General features: G+C 57.5%; 1 protein-coding gene across 1 annotated transcript in view; it reads right to left on the bottom strand.

The window, feature by feature from the left end:
* The window catches only part of LOC135264609 (probable E3 ubiquitin-protein ligase HECTD4), a 54,951-nt gene that overhangs the window by 7,914 nt on the left and 26,162 nt on the right, over positions 1-20,875 (bottom strand). The window contains exons 27-66 of the mRNA XM_064353345.1: positions 20,250-20,442; positions 19,896-20,000; positions 19,668-19,756; positions 19,376-19,521; positions 19,306-19,329; positions 18,714-18,849; positions 18,329-18,473; positions 17,811-17,977; positions 17,118-17,264; positions 16,493-16,677; positions 15,924-16,077; positions 15,393-15,685; positions 14,882-15,071; positions 14,708-14,789; positions 14,339-14,541; positions 13,737-13,872; positions 13,283-13,465; positions 12,951-13,115; positions 12,375-12,544; positions 12,065-12,180; positions 11,735-11,838; positions 11,261-11,422; positions 10,918-11,066; positions 10,612-10,691; positions 10,151-10,314; positions 9,717-9,954; positions 9,048-9,184; positions 8,766-8,892; positions 8,413-8,550; positions 7,752-7,888; positions 7,037-7,197; positions 6,731-6,912; positions 6,340-6,545; positions 5,530-5,660; positions 4,983-5,188; positions 4,377-4,556; positions 2,729-4,122; positions 1,765-1,972; positions 1,071-1,294; positions 628-773 (exon numbers count right to left, since the gene is read on the bottom strand). Of these exons, the coding sequence (XP_064209415.1) occupies positions 628-773; positions 1,071-1,294; positions 1,765-1,972; positions 2,729-4,122; positions 4,377-4,556; positions 4,983-5,188; positions 5,530-5,660; positions 6,340-6,545; positions 6,731-6,912; positions 7,037-7,197; positions 7,752-7,888; positions 8,413-8,550; positions 8,766-8,892; positions 9,048-9,184; positions 9,717-9,954; positions 10,151-10,314; positions 10,612-10,691; positions 10,918-11,066; positions 11,261-11,422; positions 11,735-11,838; positions 12,065-12,180; positions 12,375-12,544; positions 12,951-13,115; positions 13,283-13,465; positions 13,737-13,872; positions 14,339-14,541; positions 14,708-14,789; positions 14,882-15,071; positions 15,393-15,685; positions 15,924-16,077; positions 16,493-16,677; positions 17,118-17,264; positions 17,811-17,977; positions 18,329-18,473; positions 18,714-18,849; positions 19,306-19,329; positions 19,376-19,521; positions 19,668-19,756; positions 19,896-20,000; positions 20,250-20,442 (7,503 nt within the window). The remainder of the gene's footprint in view (positions 1-627; positions 774-1,070; positions 1,295-1,764; positions 1,973-2,728; positions 4,123-4,376; positions 4,557-4,982; positions 5,189-5,529; positions 5,661-6,339; positions 6,546-6,730; positions 6,913-7,036; positions 7,198-7,751; positions 7,889-8,412; positions 8,551-8,765; positions 8,893-9,047; positions 9,185-9,716; positions 9,955-10,150; positions 10,315-10,611; positions 10,692-10,917; positions 11,067-11,260; positions 11,423-11,734; positions 11,839-12,064; positions 12,181-12,374; positions 12,545-12,950; positions 13,116-13,282; positions 13,466-13,736; positions 13,873-14,338; positions 14,542-14,707; positions 14,790-14,881; positions 15,072-15,392; positions 15,686-15,923; positions 16,078-16,492; positions 16,678-17,117; positions 17,265-17,810; positions 17,978-18,328; positions 18,474-18,713; positions 18,850-19,305; positions 19,330-19,375; positions 19,522-19,667; positions 19,757-19,895; positions 20,001-20,249; positions 20,443-20,875) is intronic.

Below are 20,875 nucleotides of genomic sequence, written 5' to 3'. Positions count from 1 at the left end.
CAAACAGCTTCAGAAAACAGCTTCAGCAAACAGCTTCAGAAAACAGCTTCAGAAAACAGCAAACAGCTTCAGAAAACAGCTTCAGAAAACAGCAAACAGCTTCAGAAAACAGCGTCAGAAAACAGCGTCAGAAAACAGCTTCAGCAAACAGTTTCAGCAAACAGCTTCAGCAAACAGCTTCAGCAAGCAGCTTCAGAAAACAGCTTCAGCAAACAGCTTCAGAAACAGCTTCAGCAAACAGCTTCAGAAAACAGCGCACCACCACACTGGGATAGGAAGAGACAGTGAACCATTGCAGCTCAGTCTTTAAAAAGTGTCCCTATTTCAGATCCTTTCTCCTTTTTAGAAATGCTAATGACACCTTCCTCCAAATTCTTAATGTAGCAAGCATTTTAGGAAAATGACCATTTCAGTCACATGAAACAGAGAATTATAGCCTCGCTTTAGGGTGTGAGGCTGATTCTGCCTCCCACCAGAGTGGCACTCTAATTATGACACGTGGATTTCAACTAGCAAATTATGAGTAATGAACCACAGAAAACGCCAGTATTCTGGGTAATAAAGGGTCCAGCAGGTGTGTGCATTAGACACTCTGATCAGAATGAACTGGGGTCACCAAACACTCACCGGACGCTGTTGAGCACAGACTTCTCCTTGGCAGGGGGCTTTGTGATTGGTCGCTTGGTGCTCACCACCTTGCCCTGGTGCTGCTCCTTCCCCGCCTTGCTGTACTTGCTCTTACTGGGTTTGGGAGCGCCGTACTTCCTCAGGATCTGCGGGCACAACAATCACACCTGAGCACAGAACCAACCGCCGAGATAGGGGTGTGTGTGTGTGTGTGTGTGTATGCGCATGTGAGTGTCTGCCTGCCTGTCTGTCTGTCTGTCTGTCTGTGACAATCACCAGACATACTGTGAATACAGACAAATCTCAAACTATCCACATAGAGCACTGTGTTTCAGTTCATCAGATGTTCCTGAATTAGGACTGGAATGAGTCATTCACTCATTTCCTGACCTGACTGAACTGAATTTCTCCCTCCACTGTCCGTGCCTCCTGAGCGCGCCTACCTGGGTCAGCTGGTCTTCCAGAAGCTTCTTGGGCGGGCGCACGTTAGTGAAGAAGACGTGCAGCAGGTTTCCAGGCGTCTGGGCGTTGATCTGCTCCTTGCTCAGGTAGATGTCCGACACCTTGATGGGTTTGGCGGGGGTGAGGCTGAGCATCTGCTCCGAGTGGACGCAGCTTTTGAAGATGTCCGTCAGGACGTCCCGCGCACCGGGCACCAGCTTGTCCCCTGAGACGCACACGGGCGGGGGGTTAGGGCCCCGAAAAACAGCTCCTTCCAGACAGGACCCCCCCTCACCCCACCCCGGAGGACCGCTCGCCTGAGCGAGCCCAGGCCAATCAGCACACAGCCTGACCCGGGGGGGTCAAACTGAATCCCAGGGGGCCGCAGTGTCTGTGGGTTTCTATGGTTTCCTTTCAATCAGCTGCCAATTAAGGCCTTGAGAACAAGGAGTGTGGATCCGTCAGCCAATCAGTGACTTAAATGAACCACTGGTGCCGAGAACACCCCAAAAACCAGCAGACACTGCGGCCCTCCAGGACTGGAGTTTGAGACCTGTGGGCTAGCCTGGTACCTGAGGCAGTTCCTTTCCTGAGGTACCAGGCTAACGCCCGTCTGCTAAAGCAGGTCTAAGGGAACGGTGGGGATCCACACGTTTAATTTAACGTCTGCGTTTTAAGAACACGGCGCAGGCCCACCTCGGATGGACTTCTCGGTGAAGTAATCCTCCAGGGCGGAGCTTCCCTGCGTGTCGAACAGGCTCTGGTTCACGCTGGAGGCCGTCAGGATCTCCTCATTGGTCATCTCCATCAGCTCCTCCTCCCCTTCCAGGCTGGACAAGCCAATCAGGTCGCTGCTGTTGAAGAGGCTGGCGCGGATCTTCTCCACCTTCGCCCGAGCTCGCACCTGTGCGACGGGGAAGGCGACAGCCAATCAACAAATCCGTCACATCCCGAGAGCCAATCAGTGCGCTCCATTTAAACAGAAGGCACTGAATTCCTCAGTCAGTCATCACTGTGGCATTGCACGCACTCCGAGCTCCAACCGTAAGCTCGCCGAGCCAAGCGGACGTTATGACCTTGCGAACGACCTTGTCAAACTTGCTTTTGCTTTTCTCCTCACTTTCTGAGATTTCGAAAGTTTCAAAGTGTCCTGTCCAGCAATCCTGCTTCCCTCGTTAGTACAACAGAGAGACACAGTTACATAACGGCAGGCCGATAAGCAGGCGCTTCCTGCAGAGGTCAGAGTTCACAGAGCAGTAAATAAGGAGGTCAATGTGAGGAATGTGATTTCAGAGAACTCGGGTGTCATAAACATACAGATGGAGAGCCTTTGCCCACTGAGCGCTGATAGCAGGGAGGGTACTCAGCAATAACGCCAAACAGCAACCCCCCCCAGACACGTCTGGAGCCTGGACGGCCACAAACGTGCTCCCAAATCAATTAGTGGCCAAAACAGAGTGTACTATGCTGCTTGGAAAGGCCTGAAATCAAAGATCAAGCATGAAACATAAAAAAGACAACCCCATAAACACATCGCTGTCAAAGATGTGTAAACAGTTACTCTAAAAGTAAAGATTAATGCGCAGCACTAGACTAAGTTAACCTCAAAATGTGACTCCATCAGGAAAACCTCGTCCCTGTAATAGACCATGTGACCCACCTCGATGACAGCGTAGCCTTTGATTGGCCGCGTCACGACGGCGTTGTGGTCCAGCGAGGTGACGGTGTACATGGATCCGCCGTCGGACGTCTCTGCGCTGTCCAGGGGCTCCCCCAAACTGCCCAGGCTCCCCAAGCTGCCCGTGCTGCAGAGGGAGAAGTCCAGGCTCTCCTGGCTGGACACGGTGTGTGGGTCCAGCGCCCCCTGCTGGGCGGGAGGAGCCACGGCGGCGGCGGCGTTGGCGGGGGGCGGGGCCAGCAGCAGCTCCTGGTCGACGGAGAGCTCGCTGGCGGTGCGGGACACGCCCTGGGAGGAGCTGCAGATGGAGGTCTGGCTGGTGGAGGCCGAGGCGCTCACGCTCATCGCCGGGGTGACGCTGCTGGAGCTGTCTGGGCTCTCGTTGCCCCCGCCCCCGCCGGGCGGGAAGGCCCGGTCCGGCTCGGGGGCGGGCTTGCCAGGGTCCGGGGGCGGGGCGGCCCCGCCCTTGGCCTTCTTGGGGTCCTCCTCCTGCAGCGGGATGAAGACCTCGTCCCTGAAGAGTCCGCCGTGGGCGTTGCAGGCCCTGCGGATGGCGCTGCGCACCGCGGCCTCCTCCAGGTGCGTGGGGATGCCCGACAGCACCAGCAGCCGGCCGTGCGCCGTGGGGCCCACCAGCGCCTGGCACGCGTCCGTCACCGCGTCGCTGGTCACGCCCAGCCCCTGCGGGTCCTTGGTTGCCAGGTGACGGAGGATCATGAGCAGCGTCAGGCCGCGGTGGAACCACAGCATGTCCTCGGGCTTCCCGGCGGCCATGTTGAGAAGGGCGCCGTCGCTCTCCGACAGCCTGGCCCCGCCCCCGGAGCCGCGCTTGCCCGAGGCCACCGCCGCCACCGCCGCCGCCGCCCGCTCCCTCTTCATCTTCACCTTCTTGCGCTTGGACAGCAGGCTGGGGCTCTGCGGCGTCTGGCCCGGCGAGGAGGAGGAGGAGGAGGAAGAGTCGCTGAGGTTGGGGGCGCTGCTGGAGGAGAGCGCCCCCACCGCCACCCCGCTCACGTTCAGCGGCAGCGTCACCTCCGCCACCGCCAGGCACACCTCCATCAGCGCGTGGAAGTAGGTGGAGAAGCGGCTCTGCTCCGCCCCCAGGGCCAGGGCCCCGCCCCCTCCCCCCGCCGAGGCCCCGCCCCCCGCGGCCGCCGCCCAGCCCTGCGTCTCGCGGTCGTACAGCTTGCGCACCTCGGTCTGCAGGGCCATGAGCACGGCCAGGCAGGGGTTGAGCAGCAGCGCGATGGAGCTGCTCAGGCAGGCCGGGCTCCGCCGCTGCTCCAGGTGGTGGATCTTACGGAACAGCTCGGCCAGCAGGTGGAAGGTCAGCTCCTTAATGCAGGGGGCCAGGTCTGTGGTCCAGAGCAGACCACCTGCGGACCGAGAGAGGGGGGGAGGGGAGTGGGGGGGGTAGGGAGACAGAGAGAGGGGGGACAGAGAGAGAACGGCAATTAATGGAGACAGCAGAGGTATAAAACTCCCTTAATCAGTTAATCAGTTACTTCTCCTGATGATTAATCCTCTCCATTAGGTGCTGTTCCAACTGGAGGCAGCGATACAACCACTGACCAATAAGCTCACACTGAGTAAACCTTGGGACCAATCAGATCGCAGAGAGGCGACTCACCGAGCAGCTCCACCACCTGGAGGAGCACGGAGGAGGGCACGGTGTCCAGCTCCTCCTCCGACCGCTCGCCGTCGCCCCCTAGCTTCCACGTGAGCAGCTGCTCAGCGAACGCCATGGCCAGCGGGAACTCCAGCGGCAGGGAGTGCAGTACCACCACCGCTCCAGGAGGGGGAGACACACCTGTGGACCGCAGACGGAAACCGCACACTTGACAAACAGAACCCAAACTTAGTTACACACTTAAATAACTTTGAAACTTTAACCTTCAGAATGAATTTGGCCATGAATAGCAGAACGAAATTCACATTGGCAACATCTCCTACATTTTTTCCCAGCAAATTACACTCTTGGGGCTTGTACCAGAGAAATAGGAGGTAATTAAAGCTATGTGGGATAGGCATAAAGGAATAATAATTGGGCTCTTCTGAACAGGCTGAAATTCCTTCAGTTTTAACGAGGCTGCAGAATTAACTGCCTGTCAGGCAAGGAGAGAAATATCCTCAAACTGAGTTTAATTCCCCCGAAGTGACTTCATAAAGTGCGCCACACAGACCCCAAGCGGAGCAGGTACCCTGGTTCAGGCGGGACCGCGCAGGACAGACGTACCCAGTTTTATGTGCACCCGGTCGGTGGGGATGATGATGGAGGGGTACTGGTTGGTGGTGGGGGGGGGCGTGAGGCCGGTGTTGGAGGGGGAGGCGTCCAGCGGGTAGCACACCGCCTCCATCAGGTTGAGCTGCCCGTTCCGTCGAACCTTGTGCCCCAGGCCGTACACCATGACCCGCGCCCAGGGGGCCTTGTACAGGGACGAACTGGAGAGAAGGGGGGAACAGAACAGGACGCAGAGCTTTGTTAGCATGATTAGTGGGGCCCTGCTAGCATGATCGGTAAGGCTTTGTTAGCATGGACAGCGTAGCCTTGCTAGCATGATTAATAAGGCTTTGTTAGGATGGTCAGCAGGGCTTTGCTAGCATAATCTATGTTAGCTGTATTAGCGTGGTTAGCAAAGCATTGCCAGCATGGTCAGTAAGGCTTTGTTACTGAGGTCAGCAGGGCTTTGCTAGCATGATCTGTGTTAGCGGTGTTAACTGTGCTAGCTGTGCTAGCGTGGATAGCCGTGTTAGCGTGGATAGCGGGGCCAGAGTAGACTCACTCCTTGCGGCAGCCCAGCTGGCTCTCCTTGCAGGAGACGATCACGAAGGCGGCGCCGGGGAAGTTGACGTCCATGCTGACCTTTGACTCCGAGACGGGGAACTCCTCCGACGTGAACTGCTCCGGAGCGTTCTGTAAGAGCAAAATGACATCAGCACAAACAGAGCTCTCTGCCTGTGACATCACAGAGCTCTCTGCCTGTGACATCAGCACAAACAGAGCTCTCTGCCTGTGACATCACAGAGCTCTCTGCCTGTGACATCAGCACAAACAGAGCTCTCTGCCTGTGACATCACAGAGCTCTCTGCCTGTGACATCAGCACAAACAGAGCTCTCTGCCTGTGACATCACAGAGCTCTCTGCCTGTGACATCAGCACAAACAGAGCTCTCTACCTGTGACATCACAGAGCTCTCTGCCTGTGACATCACAGAGCGCTCTGCCTGTGACATCAGCACAACACATCTCTCTGTCTGTGTAGCACAAACAGAGCTCTCCATCTGTGACATCACAGAGCTCTCTGCCTCTGACATCAGCACAAACAGAGCTCTCTGCCTGTGACATCACAGAGCGCTCTGCCTGTGACATCACAGAGCGCTCTGCCTGTGACATCAGCACAACACAGCTCTCTGTCTGTGTAGCACAAACAGAGCTCTCCATCTGTGACATCACAGAGCTCTCTGCCTCTGACATCAGCACAAACAGAGCTCTGCAGTATAATGAGCAGTGCACTGTAATGCAGTGTAATGTATTGTAGTGTAGTGTAGTGTAATGTAATGTAATGTAATGTAGTGTAGTGTAGTGTAACATACCTGCAGGAAGGAGCAGATCTGCTTGGTGAGCTCCAGCAGGCTCTCCTCCCCCTGGTGGAGGGCGCGGGTAATGGCCACAGTCAGCCACTCGCGGATGGGCTGGGCGTTGCCCTGGTAGAACAGGTCCGTGGGCGAGCAGCTCTGCCCCTGCAGGTTATTCAGCAGCGACTGGGCCAGCAGGATGGAGCTGGAGCTGATGGTGCCATCTGCAGGACAGAGAGGGGAACTGCACTCAGACCACAGACAGAGCCACCGCACTGGAGGTCGATCCGTCTTTTCTGAGAACTATTCCGACACTGTTAGCGTAACATTGTCCCCAGTCTTCTTTAGCCCCACCCACTCCCTCACAGGCCCCGCCCATAAAACCCCATTCAGAACGTGGGGGGGTCACCTGGCAGGGGAGGGGCCAGCAGCTGATTGGACAGCAGCTGCAGGTGCTCCAGGGTTATGTCCCGGATGGCGGGGATGTGGAAGAGGCGGGTGAAGGTGTGGGGGCTTTTTGGGGCGAAGATGTTGAGCAGGGCCATGCGGCAGTACAGACGGGCCAGCGCCCCCTCACACCGAAGCAGCTCCCTGAAACAGAGCAGAGGGTCAGGGGGAGAGCAGCGACCCCAACAGGTAACAGCACAGTCTGCTACAGGGCCAGTACAGGTGTGTGTGTGTTACCTGTGAGTACAGGTGTACGTGTGCGTGTTACCTGTGTATCTGGATGTTGCTGCTGTCCAGGGACACCAGGCCGTTGGCTGCAGTTCTGCGGGAGCCAGCCGGGGGGCGCTCCAGCATCTCGATGGGGTACCAGTAGCGCACCAGAACCCCCTCACTGCGCAGGTACGTCTCCACCTGCACCAGCTCATTCAGCTGTTAGCACAGAGAGCACTGGGGTTAACAGGGAACTCACTGTCCCAGAGTGCACTGGGGTTAACAGGGAACTCACTGTCCCAGAGAGCACTGGGGTTAACAGGGAACTCACTGTCCCAGAGAGCACTGGGGTTAACAGGGAACTCACTGTCCCAGAGAGCACTGGGGTTAACTGGATAGTCACTGTCAACACACTAATAATACACTATCACTACACCGTCAATCCACGGTCAATCTCTTCAGCTATAGGATAACATGTTTGAATTAATTTGTGTTTGTGTGTCTGTGGGGGACATTATATGGTACTTGGAACTGTGTACTATGGTACATGTCACACTGCAGTAAATGTAAAATGGATGTTAATGTAAGAGTGAGCCTGGCGTTTGGGGGCCTGGCGTTTGGGGGCCTGGCGTTTGGGGCCTGGCGTTTGGGGCCTGGCGTTTGGGGCCTGGCGTTTTGGGGCCTGGCGTTTTGGGGCCTGGCGTTTTGGGGCCTGGCGTTCGGGGCCTGGCGTTCGGGGCCTGGCGTTCCCGCCCTGGTGTTTGGGGCCTCACCGAGTCGACGTCCAGCACCACCCCGTGCAGGCCGAAGGTCTTCAGCATGCCCCGGATGGCGAATTTGGGCAGAGCCGTGCCCCCTGTGCTGCTGTTGGTGTTGTTGCTGTCGGGACAGCGTATGACCACGGTCAGACCTGTGTGAGAGCAGGGACGGGTCAGGAACTGCCGAAAAGGGCTACGGAAGGGGAGCACGTCCAGAGTTTACACCACAAACTACAACTCCCAGCAGCCCCATTCTCAGGGAAGCTGACAAAAAGGATCAGCTGCAGGATGGACACAAGCAGCCGTTAAAGGGGCAGTTCACCCAAAAAATGAAATTAAGGTATGTTTCTAGTTACTATCTGCCCATCCAGGTAGTTTTGCCAAAATTTGAGGTGTTTGCCCGATGCAGTTCACCTTGATAATATGGACCTCTACAGGCCCATATTTTTGTGGCACACAAAAAGAGTTTTACATTCGAAAAACTCAACAGCAACCTCTCTTTGCGAATATAATGCCACGGTTACTCACGAACATCCACAGGGCTTAGTTTAGCAGATTTCTAGAAAACTCTTCAAAACCCAGCGATCCCAGCCTTGCTACTCTGGGTAATTTACCTTAATTTAATTTCTGGGTGAACTGCCCCTCTAAAACAGCGTTTCAGGGCTCGTTAAGCTACCTTTGCGGACTTTGTCGATGGTGAACTTGTTGGCCTCGTCTTTGATGTCCTCGATGGTGGGGAGGTAGAGGTCGCGCGGAATCCCACCGTTCTCCTCGTAGAGGAACTCCACCGTCTGACGAGCGATGTCCACCATGCCTGCAGAGAGTTCCCCAAACAACGCCGTGAGGTCACGCTCACCTTCACTGTGATTGGCCCAAAGGAGTTGCTCAGGAACATGACTGCTCAACACAACTTCCTTTAAGGAGTAAGTAACTGAACTAAAAGGAAGAAGTATCGACAATTGTGCCTATTTTGAGATGGATTCCTTTTTTTGTAAAAAGTGGTTACAGTTCACCCCTGCCCCCTCTCACCCAGCTGCAGGGCCCCTTTGATCTGGTCCAGGCCGGACTTCCTCTCCGCCTCGTTGCGGAAGCGTCGGCGGATGGTGGGGAACACCTTGGTCTCCCAGGCCTTCACCAGCAGGGCGTAGTGATCCTCCTGCAGGGGGAGGGGAGGAGAAGGGTTACAGCGCCACCTGTGGAGGAGCTGGGTAACTGCAGGACAAAGAGCAGGTTTACAGCGCCACCTGTGGAGAAAGTGGGTAACTGCAGAACAGGCCAGTTTAAAATGGCTGCCGCTAGCTTCGCGCTCACCCTGGGGACGTCGTCGTCGTCCTCATCGTCGCTCTCGTCATCGGCGATGGGCGGGGGGTGTGGTTCGGGCCCGGAGGTGACCAGGTTCTCGTAGCTCAGCTCCACCTTGTAGTGGCAGGAGGCGTCGCTGTTGTACTCTGTCCCGAGGAGAGGGGGGGAACGCAACAAAAATGGGGCGTCACCATGGAGTCCCAAAAGCAAAGCCAAAACAAACAAGACAGTGCCAAAAAATTCTACAGACCCAGCAGAAACCCCGAAACTCAGCTCGTCAATGTGAAAGACTCCATATCCCAACTACTCAAGCAGAAACAGTTTAATAAATATTATTAACATTTATAAGGGTCTGGCCAAGTACAATTCTGCAGCAGCAGCTGTTCCAGCCACAACTCGCGCGGTTTACAGCACAGAGGAGGGGAGGAACACACTGCGTTCCTTTCAGCAGGAGGAACGAGCGCTCTGGGGTATGGCGAATTGGTGCGTTTGGCGGGTTTGGTGGGTTGGCGGGAGGGCGGGATGGTGGGATGGTGGGATGGCGGGTTGGCGGTTTGGCGGGATGGTGGGATGGCGGGATGGTGGGTTTGGCGGTTTGGTGGGATGGCGGGATGGCGGGTCGGTGGGATGGTGGGATGGTGGGTTGGCGGGATGGCGGGATGGCAGGTTGGCGCTCACGTTGCTGGGCGGCGGCCACGGCGGCGATGCGGCAGGGCGGGCCGTGCGAGCCCGAGTCCGATGCCACGCTGGCGCCCGCGTCGTTGTCGCTGTCGGACGCCATGGCGAAGGGCAGAACCTCGAAGTTGGCGCTGATCTCCTCGGCCAGGTCGGGGCACAGGTCCGCCGCGTTCCGGTGGGCCTGCCCCTCGGCGTACGCGAACGGCCGGCAGCCGAAGTTCGCCCGGATCTTAGTGTTCTAGAACACCACAAGCAGCCAATCAGAAACCTGGCTCACTGTACAATACAACTGCTCCCATTCATGACTAACAGAGGACAGAACAAACCATTTCCAGAAATATTTCTAATAAAATTTCACACTGACTGATTTTGAGAGTGACTGATTGACAAACTGATTGACTGTCAGACTGATTGATTGATTGACAGACTCCCACCTTCTTCTGGATGTGCACCAGAGGCCACATCCCCCCTGCCACGTCCTCCAGGAAGGGGCTGAGCCGCTGGCCGCAGTAGGTGAAGTAGACACGCCCCTTGGAGGCCTGGCCTGGGGGAGGGGGCGTGCCCTCCGAGCGCTCCCAGCCAATCCCAGCCACATCACCTGAGCACAGAGAGATAGGTCACTCAGGCAGTGCTAAACAGCGTTTTGGTGTCACATTCATTCCGTGCACGGGGCTTATGGGTAATGGAGTTCAGCACTGCATCTGTTAACGCTTATTACTTACTGCAGGGGTTCCCCAATTAGGTTTGAGAATGAGTCCCCCCACAGGGTTCTCAGGCATAGGGTTAGGTGTGTGTGTGTGCGTGTGTGCGTGTATGTGCGTGCATGTGAGAGTGTGTGTGTGTGTGTGCGTGTGTGTGTGTGTGTGTGTGTGTGCGCGTGTGTATAACGCCGCACCTGGAAGCAGAGCCACGTCCAGCCTGACGCTCTTCCACTGCAGGAGGCTGGAGCCGTTATAGTGCACCGCCCGGCCGTTACTGAGGGGGGAGAGGTCAGGGGTCAGGGGTCAAGGGTCAATCAACACAGGTAGGAGGGAAAAACAACGACCACTCCCAAAGAAAACACTTCACCTCACGTCTTTCACGGACTGAACAAACACACTTAGCATCTTGGCAGTTATCAGTCAGGTGTGTGGCAGTCAGAGGACTTAAAGCTCTGTGATTGGTTAATTCAGCTCTGTGATTGGTAGATCGGGGCGCTCACTTGTGGAACAGACAGGTGCCCACGGGATTGGTCCAGGCCCCGTCCCGCTTCTCCGCCTCGGTGGCGAAGCCGAAGGACACGATGGGGCCGCTGTCGTCGTCCGAGTCGCCGTACGACACGATCTCCATCTCCCAGTAAAACGACGGCGCCTGGGCGGAGGGAGCGGGATCAGGTGATGTGAGCGCGGCTTCCTATTGGCTACTCCCAAGTTTATAGTATGTATATGGCTTATAAAAAAGTTAAATGCTCACATTTTACACTAAGAGATAACAATAATATTATTAATTTTATTATCATTAAGAGACATTGTTGGGTATTACTGTTTCTACATTGGCAGGCTCACCTGGATGGGCACAGGTGAGGTGGCGTAGATGAAGGTGCCCCGGGGCAGCCCCCCCCCGGCGCTGGGGTCCGCCAGGAAGGTGACGGAGGTGAGGCGGGATGAGAACATGCAGGCGCGAACCGGCGGGAAGACCCGCGACGGGCACCAGGTGATCTCCTTGGGCTGCGGGGGGAGGGGGAGAGGAGGGGGGGCAGGGAGGAGGGGGCAGAAAGGGGCGTTTAAAAAAGGGGTGTTTCCAACGGTCCAAAAACGCATTTACAACATTTACAACTATGCTTTTAGCAGACGCTTCCATCCTGAGCGCCTGACACAGCTTACATTCTTTTACATTCAATCCACTTACACAGCTGCTCAAAGGTACAACAGCAGTACCCCACCTGGGAATCGAACCTGCAACCCTTGAGTTTCAGGCCCAGTTCCCTAACCATTGCGCTACACTACACCGCTGCAGGAGGGGCTGGAGGCCACACCCACCTGTCTCCTGTCCGTCTGCAGGGGTGGGGGAGGGGGGCGGGCACAGTCCCGGTACAGCATCCTCACCCGCTCGCACTGGGCCTCCACCACGCCCAAACGCTCTCCTGCACCAAAACAACAACCAATCAGCAACGCCGACAGAATACGGGCGCTGGCAGTGGCAATGGAAATGGCAGTTAGAACAGTTAGCAGGTAGGGATTCCTATCAGTGAAAGATGTCACCCTCTGGAAAAAAACGAATGCGTAATCTGTCAGTCTGGTAACCGTGGATACGAGGCTCTGTGAATGGCATGGGGGGGGTCGGGTAGGTGGGCCCCCTGTAAGGCTCACCTGGGCTGCACTCCTGGGCCACCAGGTTCAGCACCTCCACAGCAGCAGGGCACTGCTGGATGAACTCCTCACAAAAGGAGCTGTCCTCCAGGAGCTGGGCCATCACCAGACATGCCCTGTAGGGGGCGCCAAACGCACAACTTTATCACAAACACCAGAGCCATCTGAGCTGGCCAATCCACACAGCCTGTAGCTTACCAGGTTCAAACATCATATCTCACTGCAAAACAAATATACTGTAACACACACCGTCCTGGACAAACACCTGTCTGAAATGTGCGGGAGCCCGTGAACGCAGCGGGAGCCTCACCTGGTGCGGATCTCCGCCAGCAGGCGAACGGCGGCCATGACAGGGCTGGAGCCGTCGCCGGAGGCGGGGAGCGAGGTGTGGATGGAGAGACTGCCCTCTTGTGGCAGCAGCATGGACTGCACCGCCTGCACCACCTTCTCAGTGATGGACAGCTTGTACAGCGGCAGGGCCTGGGGGGGGGGCAGGGGAGGGGGGGCACTGTAAGGCTTTTAGCTTACAGCCTGGCTTTGTGTTAAAGCTACAATAGCCAGAGAACATTCCAGAAACACTACTGCTCTATTTCTGCCCCATCGACCTCTTACTACAGCACTGCAGCAATAGCATCATACGGTTTCACTGCACTGAACTTAAACTGATAGCTGTTCGCATTGCTGAAATGAAACGCATGTTCTCTCTCTCTCTCTCTCACACACAGACAGAGATAAAACTTCTCATTCCTATATAAATCTTTTTCAGCTGGAAACAGTCGCTCATAAAACTGGCCAGCTCTTCACACACGAGCGTCCTCCATCACCGCGTAAACTGTGATCTCGTTTGGCCGCGGGAGGGACGGGGGGGACGGACGGCAGGACGCACCTCGGAGCGCGGGGTGCAGAGGCGGGAGATGGGGATGGTCAGGACGTCCGAGGCCTTGCAGGTCTTCCGGTAGTCGCAGGACGGGAACTTCACCGTGGCGATGCCCTCCTGCTCGTTGATGGACATGACCACGCCCACGCTGCCCAGCACGCCTTTGCCCAACACCTGGGGGAGGGGGAATCAAGGGTGGGGTGTGAGGAGTCCACCCGGTCCATCTAACCGCAGCGAGGCTTGTGTTCCAGGCTCATACCTCTCTGCATAAAGCAATGTGTTTACAGCCATAATCCCACCTGCTTTACCTGGGCTTCAGAGCCAGTTTTGAGGGGGCCTACCTGGACTTCAGAGCCGATTTTGATGGTCTCCTTGAAGCCCCCCAGGGCGCAGAGCGCGGCCACGGCCTGCCTGCCGATGGCCTGCAGCTTGGCCAGCTTCCTGCCGCTGCTGCTGCCGTTCTCCAGGATGCTCTCCGCGTACTTCCCCAGCTGGGGGATGAACATGAGCGCCCGCGACAGCACCTGGGCGCAATGCGTTACCATGGTTACATCACTGAGACGCCTGGGCTGATGTCATCAGGATTACAACGCAGTTATCGTCATCACCAAAATCATCATCATCATCCACACTGATGTCACTAGGATTGCTTCACTGCTACATGCACCACTGTCTATGCTAGTGACATCATGATGACATCACCACTACCTTGAGTACAAACATCACAATCACCTTCATAAACGCCATAAACACTCCCACCCCCCAAGCAGATAACGACCACCCCCCCACCCCCACCTTCTCGGCGGTGGAGGTCCAGATCTGGGCGGTGTTGGACTCGGGGGCGGTGAGCAGGCTGTGCAGCAGGGCGATGACCTCGGCCGCCATGCTGTTCGCCACGTGACCGCTGATGAAGGGCCGGACCGGGTCGGACCTGCGGGGAGAGAGCGCCCGTCAGCTCCACCCCCCCGCTGAACCCCCGTCAGCTCCACCCCCCCGCTGAACCGCCCGCAAAACCATGTGGGTGGTGCCTTACATGGGGGTGGGGCATGCATGCATGGGCGGGGCCTGTGTAAGTGGGCGGGGCCTGTATGTGGGTGGTGCCTTACATGGTGGTGGGGCATGCGTGCATGGGCGGGGCCTGTGTAAGTGGGCGGGGCCTGTATGTGGGTGGTGCCTTACATGGTGGTGGGGCCTGTGTACATGGGCGGGGCCTGTGTAGTGGGCGGGGCCTGTATGTGGGTGGTGCCTTACATGGTTGGGCATGCATGCTGGGCGGTCTGTGTACTGGCGGCCTGTTGTCGGTGGTGCCTTACATGGTGGTGGGGCCTGTGTACATGGGCGGGGCCTGTGTGCCTGGGCGGGGCCTGTGTAAGTGGGCGGGGCCTGCTCTCTCTCACCTGGCCAGGTCGGAGTTGCGCTCCCTGCACACGGCGGTTTGGGCGGTCTTTTTCTTGTCGCCGCTGGTGACCCCCCCGGCGCTCTCCGGGGCCAGAGCCTCCACGGGGGGCCCCACGCTCACGATCAGCCCCGACTGCGCCCACTTAGTGGCCTTCCTCAGGGCCGCCACCGCCTCCTCCGTTATGACCTCACAACTCCCGCTCTGAGGGGGGGGGGGGGGAGACACCACTTTCACAGTCACCATCTTTGACTACAATACCAAGTTATTGATTCAGGGATCACATGCATTGAAACCTCCCCCTATAAACCATTATTTCTACAGTAATATTTTAATATACGTTAATATTAGCAGGCCGTGAGGTACAGACCTTGGTCATGTCTCGGTCCATCTTCACCACCTTCTCCATGTTGGCTCCGGTGCCCAGGCGGAAGGGCCGGCCCTCCGAGCTGCTGCAGGCGCCCGGGGGAGGACAGCACAGGCGTGAGGGAAACCGCAGAGCCGCAATGGCGGACGGGGCAGAAGCGCTGACGCACGCCCTTACCTGAGCAGCGGCTGCAGGACCTCGTGGGACGACTGGTCCTCCCGCTTGTGGATGAAGATGGACAGCTTCCCGTCCACGGCCTCGCCCTCCTCCCCCACGTCCTTGTCCGACTTCAGCGAGCTCTTGGGGCTGCTGCGGCTCAGGCTGGTGTCCGGCTCTGAGGAGCTGGGGGAGAGGAGTGTCTGGCACCCTGGGGGGGGGGGGATGGGAACCAGCCCAGTAACAACCATCAGTACCTTACTCATCTTACTTTGTTCTCATTCCATGTTCTTTGTGTCTCACATTTTGTTCCACACATTTTATTACTTTTCAAAAACTTTTATTACACTGTCAGATTGTTATATTAGTTTATAAAAAATAAAATAGTAAAAAAAAAAACACTAGTAAAGTCCTTTTGTGATGCGTCCTATGTACAAAAGATACTACACAAGTAGAGTTCACCCCCCCACCCCCCTCGATGCACCCCAAAGGCCCCCAGCGTCAGCGTCGCCATGGCGACCCCGCGCCCCACCTGGCACCACGTAGTCGGCCAGCTTGGCGAGCAGCAGGGCGGCGATGCGGGAGGCGGGGTCTGCGGGGTCGGAGGCGGAGTCCCGCGGCTCGGCGTCCAGCGCGTGGATGGAGTAGCTCCAGGGCGGCAGCGCCACGTTGCCGCAGTCCTCCACGCTCATCAGGGGCAGCGCCGCGCGGCACAGCTGCAGGATGATCAGCACCAGCTTGGGCGACGGCCGCTGGTCCAGGAGCAGCGACAGCAGCTTGGACACGCAGGCCGGCTGGCTCAGGATGGCCTTGCCGATGTGGCTCCTGCAGCAGGGGGGCGGACGGACACGCGGACACGCAGACATAAACAGACACACGGACACACAGACATAAACAGACACGCAGAAATAAACAGACATACGGACACACGGACATACGAGTGAGATTTCAGAAATTATGAACAATGACACCATTCACCAGCATTTTGTGTGCGAGTGTGTGTGTGTGTATACATGTATATAGATGTGTGTGTACACAGGTGCGCATGTCTCGGGCCGCTCACCTGGACAGGTCGTTGAGGAGGCTGAGCACATCCTGTAGCGCGTCGTTTCCCGCCGCCTGGTTCCCACAGCACTCCGTGGCTCGAGCCAGGTGATTGGTCAGCAGGCTGGACACCTGCCGCGCCAACCCAGAATGCACTGCGTCCGTGGAGCCCCCTGGGGAAAGGGCAAAGTGGCCACAGGTGAGGTCATACAGGTAAGGTCACAAAGGTGAAGTCAGAGGTGACTACACACAGGTAAGAGCGCCACCTACAGCCATGAGAGAGACCTGCAAGTACACAGATGTGCGGCAGGTAAAGCTCAGGTGTCCGGGGGGTGAAAGGTGGGGCCCAGCGCAGGTGTGCGGGCAGGTAAAGCGCAGGTGTGCGGGCAGGTAAAGCGCAGGTGTGCGGGCAGGTAAAGCTCAGGTGTGCGGGCAGGTAAAGCGCAGGTGTGCGGGCAGGTAAAGCGCAGGTGTGCGGGCAGGTAAAGCGCAGGTGTGCGGGCAGGTAAAGCTCAGGTGTGCGGGCAGGTAAAGCGCAGGTGTGCGGGCAGGTAAAGCGCAGGTGTGCGGGCAGGTAACAGGCCGTACCTTCCACCTTCTCCCACTCGATGCAGCGGTTGGCCAGCACCTGGAAGGCGGCCCAGGCCATGGTGGCCACGCGCTGCTTCTTGGTCTGCTTCTCGCTGGAGCTGCAGTCGCGCTGGCTGCTCAGGCTGCACAGCCGGTCCATCAGCTGCACCAGCCCGCTGCGCACCAGACACTGCTCCTCGCTCCTGCGGGGAGGCAATTAAAAAGTAAAATTTTTTTATCTGTGACGTCACTCTGAATAAGAGCATCTGCTGAACAGCTACAAGTGAGGTAAACTAAGAGTTAAATATTAAGAGGTAAGTGAAGCATAATGGTCAACTTATGCTAAATGGCTAAACGCTAATGTAAATATGACTGGTGTATGTGACAGGAGAGGGGGCGGGGCTTGCCTGGTGTAGGGGATGTGAATGTGATTGGCGGGTGTGAGTGCAGAGGGGGCGGGGCCTGCCTGGTGTAGGGGATGTGAATGTGATTGGCGGGTGTGAGTGCAGAGGGGGCGGGGCTTGCCTGGTGTAGGGGATGTGAATGTGATTGGTGGGTGTGAGTGCAGAGGGGGTGGGGCCTGCCTGGTATAGGGGATGTGAATGCGATTGGTGGGTGTGAGTGCAGAGGGGGCGGGGCTTGCCTGGTATAGGGGATGGTGCAGAGCATGCCGATGCTGTTGGCACAGGCGATGGGGTACCGGGCACACAGCGACACCACCGACGTCATGGTCTCCCCAAAAGCCTCCTGCACCTGCTCCACCATGCCCCCGCACGTCAGCTCCTCGATCCTGCCGCACGCACACGCAGCACGTCACACGCATCAGCACACATCCACATACTGCCTCTCCTCTGACTTGATTGGTTTCTCGGACCATGATAAACTACCAGCAAAGGTCTACAATCAATCCTACGTACAGCTCCACCGGTTACCTGGGTAACAGGAATTATCAACAGAACCACAATGACTGTTAAATGTACGTGTCTGTGTGCATGCATTTGTGTACATGTGTGTGTATGCGTGTGTGTGCATGTTTGTGTCCATGAGTGTGCGCGTGTGAGTGTGTGTGCGCGAGTGTGTGCGTATGCATGTGTGTGTGAGTGCGTGTGTGTGCGTGAGTGCGTATGCATGTGTGTGTGAGTGCGCGAGTGTGTGCGTATGCATGTGTGTGTGTGTGCGCGAGTGTGTGCGTATGCATGTGTGTGTGCGCGAGTGTGTGCGTATGCATGTGTGTGTGTGCGCGAGTGTGTGCGTATGCTGTGTGTGTGAGTGTGTGTATCATGTGTGGCGCGTGAGTGTGGTGGCATGTTGTGATGCGTGTGCACACAGGTCTTACCTGGGCCCGCCCTGCAGCACCATGGTAACGGGCCCCACCAGGTGCGTGACTCCGCCCACTCGCACGGCAGCGGTGAGCAGCTCCCTCATGTGCACCAGCGCCTGCTTCCGCGCGCTGCCCCGCCTCCAGCGCGTCTGCGCCGCCGCCAGGAAGCTGCTGCTCGACACCTGCAGGGGGAGGGGGCACCGCTGCAGTGCATTCTGGGACAGGCAACTCAGAACTGCATCTGCCAGCCTAAATAATGGGAGACGCACTTAGCGGCATGTCTATCCCTTACTGCTCAGCTGGCGACTAACTTTATGAGACGTCACCTCAGGAGAACAGAGCAAATCACACGTGAGATTTTCACCGCCCACCACAGAAAGGGTTAAAGACACAGGGGCTCCGACAAAAGGCAATATTTCAAGTTCACAGTACACAGAAGGGCTGTGTGCACAGACAGTGGCCAATGGGCAGGCAGCTGGGGGCGTGCAGTGCTGGGGCAGGGCGGGGCCAGGTGAGCTGGAGGCGGGGCTTACGGCCTGGTCGGGCGTGGTCCCTATGAAAGCGAACAGCTGTCCCAGCAGCACGCTGTAGGTGGGCTTGTCCCGGCTGTCCTCCACGGCCAGGGACTGCAGCAGCGTGAAGGAGGTGCTGCGGTGGCTGGAGGGGTGGTGCCGCCTCCTGGGGGGGCGAGGGGGGGGCAGAGAGGGTCACATTCACATTCACAATACAACCTTCACCCATCTATACATGCACTCATCCATCCATCCATATATGCACAGTCCACCATTCATCACATATATGCACAATCCACCATTCATCAATCCATAAATTAACTCATTCAGCATATTACCTTCATCATTCACTCATCATTATCCAGTTAGCAGCGTCACTGAGGCCTGTGTTGTCACGGTGACTGACCTCTGGTTGCCGTGGGTGAACTCCAGGTCCTGGTTGGCGATCATTTCCAGGTCAGAGGGCGCGGACATGCTGCGCAGGAAGACGGGCTGCTTGGCCGGGGGAGTCATGGTCTTGGTGTCGGACACAGACTTGCAGGCTGGAAGCCACAGAGGGTGCGGTTAAACCAGCGATTCTCACCCTAACCCCAACACGAACGCGTTCCCTCACACAGCACAACCCTAACACCAACACGAACGTGTTCCCTCACACAGCACAACCCTAACCCCAACACGAACGTGTTCCCTCACACAGCACAACCCTAACCCCAACACGACGTCCTACGAGAACGGCTTGGTTGGTGACCAGGGCTGGGGTAGAGTGTGTGTTTCGTGTCGTGAAATCATGTGGCAGCTCCAGGGGGGTGTGGGGGGGGGGGTACCTGGCGTGCCGGTGGGGTGTCAGGCTTGCAGTGGGGATGGGGGTTGTGGGGGGTACCTGGCGTGCCGGTGGGGGTGTAGGGATGTGGGGTGTGGGGGGGGTGTGTGGGGGTAGTGGTGTGGGACCTGGCGTGCGTGGCGTGCGTCAGCCCTGCGGGGATGGGGTGTGGGGGTACCTGGCGTGCGTGGCGTGCCGCAGGCTCCTGCGTGGGGTGTGGGTGTGTGGGAGTGGGGGTACTGGCGTGCGGTGGGGTGCTGCCAGCTCCTGCAGTGGGCGTGTGACGTGCAGCAGGAGCTCGGTCCGGTTGGTCAGGCTCTTCACCAGGGCCTTGGTCTTGGCCAGAGGAGCAGCACTGCGCTGCAGGGAGTTCACCTCCTGGAAGAACTTCTCCCTGCGGGGGAAACGGGAGGAGCTCAGCTGCCACTCACACCCGGTCGCCATGGCGACGCAGTGACAACCTCCTTCTGCTATAAGCAAGCTGTGATTAAAGTTCAGTATTTATCCAGGAGGAGTCAGAGGGGATCCATTCCGTCTCACCTGAGAGCCAGCACCACGTTTTCCAGATCGCTGCAGTCCAAAGGCACCTCCTTCAAGGAGCAGAGCAGCTCCAACTCCTTCATTTTGTTCTAGAAAACCAGGAATTGTGGGAAATTGAGTCCCAGGTGCTTTGCTACTGAATTAGGCCCAGAGGCAGAGGGGGGGGGACAGGGCGACCGGGGGGGTGGGGGACTGGGTTGACCGGGGGGGTGGGGTCTAAATGCTCACCTCAAAGAAGTGGTAATCATGGAAGAAGGGATTGTTGTTCTCCAGCTTTCCCTGCTGAGCCTCTTCTACCTCATTCTGCCACTTCTGCTCCAGCTCTGCCACACTCTGGAGTCACACACACACACGCACACACACACACACACACACGCACACACACACACACACACACACACACACACACACACACACACACACACACGCACACACACACACACACACACACACACAGGTTACATGTGCTGCGCTGGGTAAGGCCCACCCCCTTCCTGAATAATGGATGAGCCGAGCGATCGATGCCATCGAGCTCCCTCACAGCAGCGGCTGCGCATCGCTGCGCCGGGTCGGCATGGTTACCTGCAGCTGGCGCTCCATGGCGTTGATCTTCTTGAAGGTCTCGGCCATGATCTTGCAGAGCAGGTCGTGCTCCTCGGCGTGCTCCTCGCGGTACTGGAAGTTGACCAGCGACTGCAGCGCGTCCACCAGCGCCAGGTGCTTGATGACGCAGGACACGATCACCTCCTCCATCACGTCCGGCCGGATCACCTCCCTGCAGGGGGCGCCGGAGAGCGCGTGAAACAGGGCGGAGACAGCTCTCACCGTGTGGAAAGGAAGGCTGATCGATTTTTTTGGGGTTTTTTTGGAAGCGGATAAAAGCCGCGGGTGCTTTACTCAGCGCTGGAAAAATCTAAACAAACAGAGAGCGCGATGACTCAGCGAAACCTGCGCTCAGGGGCGTAAAACAGAACCCCGACCTGAGCTTCCCGAGGCCCCGCGAGGTCCCAAACGAGCCGGCCCCCCCCCCCCCCCCCCTTCGGGACCCCTTCATTATTCCCGCATCCTGTTCACTTCTTCTCCGACAGAGACGCTCAAAAGAGCGATTCAGTCTCAGAGAAAACTCCTGGCTGTGGCCCAGCCGCGCCCCGCCCCGCCCCGCCCCGCCCCGCCCCGCCCAGCTCAGCTGCAGAACCCGCTCACACACA

Source organism: Anguilla rostrata, chromosome 10, assembly GCF_018555375.3.
Source record: "Anguilla rostrata isolate EN2019 chromosome 10, ASM1855537v3, whole genome shotgun sequence".
Classification (NCBI taxonomy): domain Eukaryota; kingdom Metazoa; phylum Chordata; class Actinopteri; order Anguilliformes; family Anguillidae; genus Anguilla; species Anguilla rostrata.
This window is presented reverse-complemented; position numbering and strand designations above follow the sequence as displayed.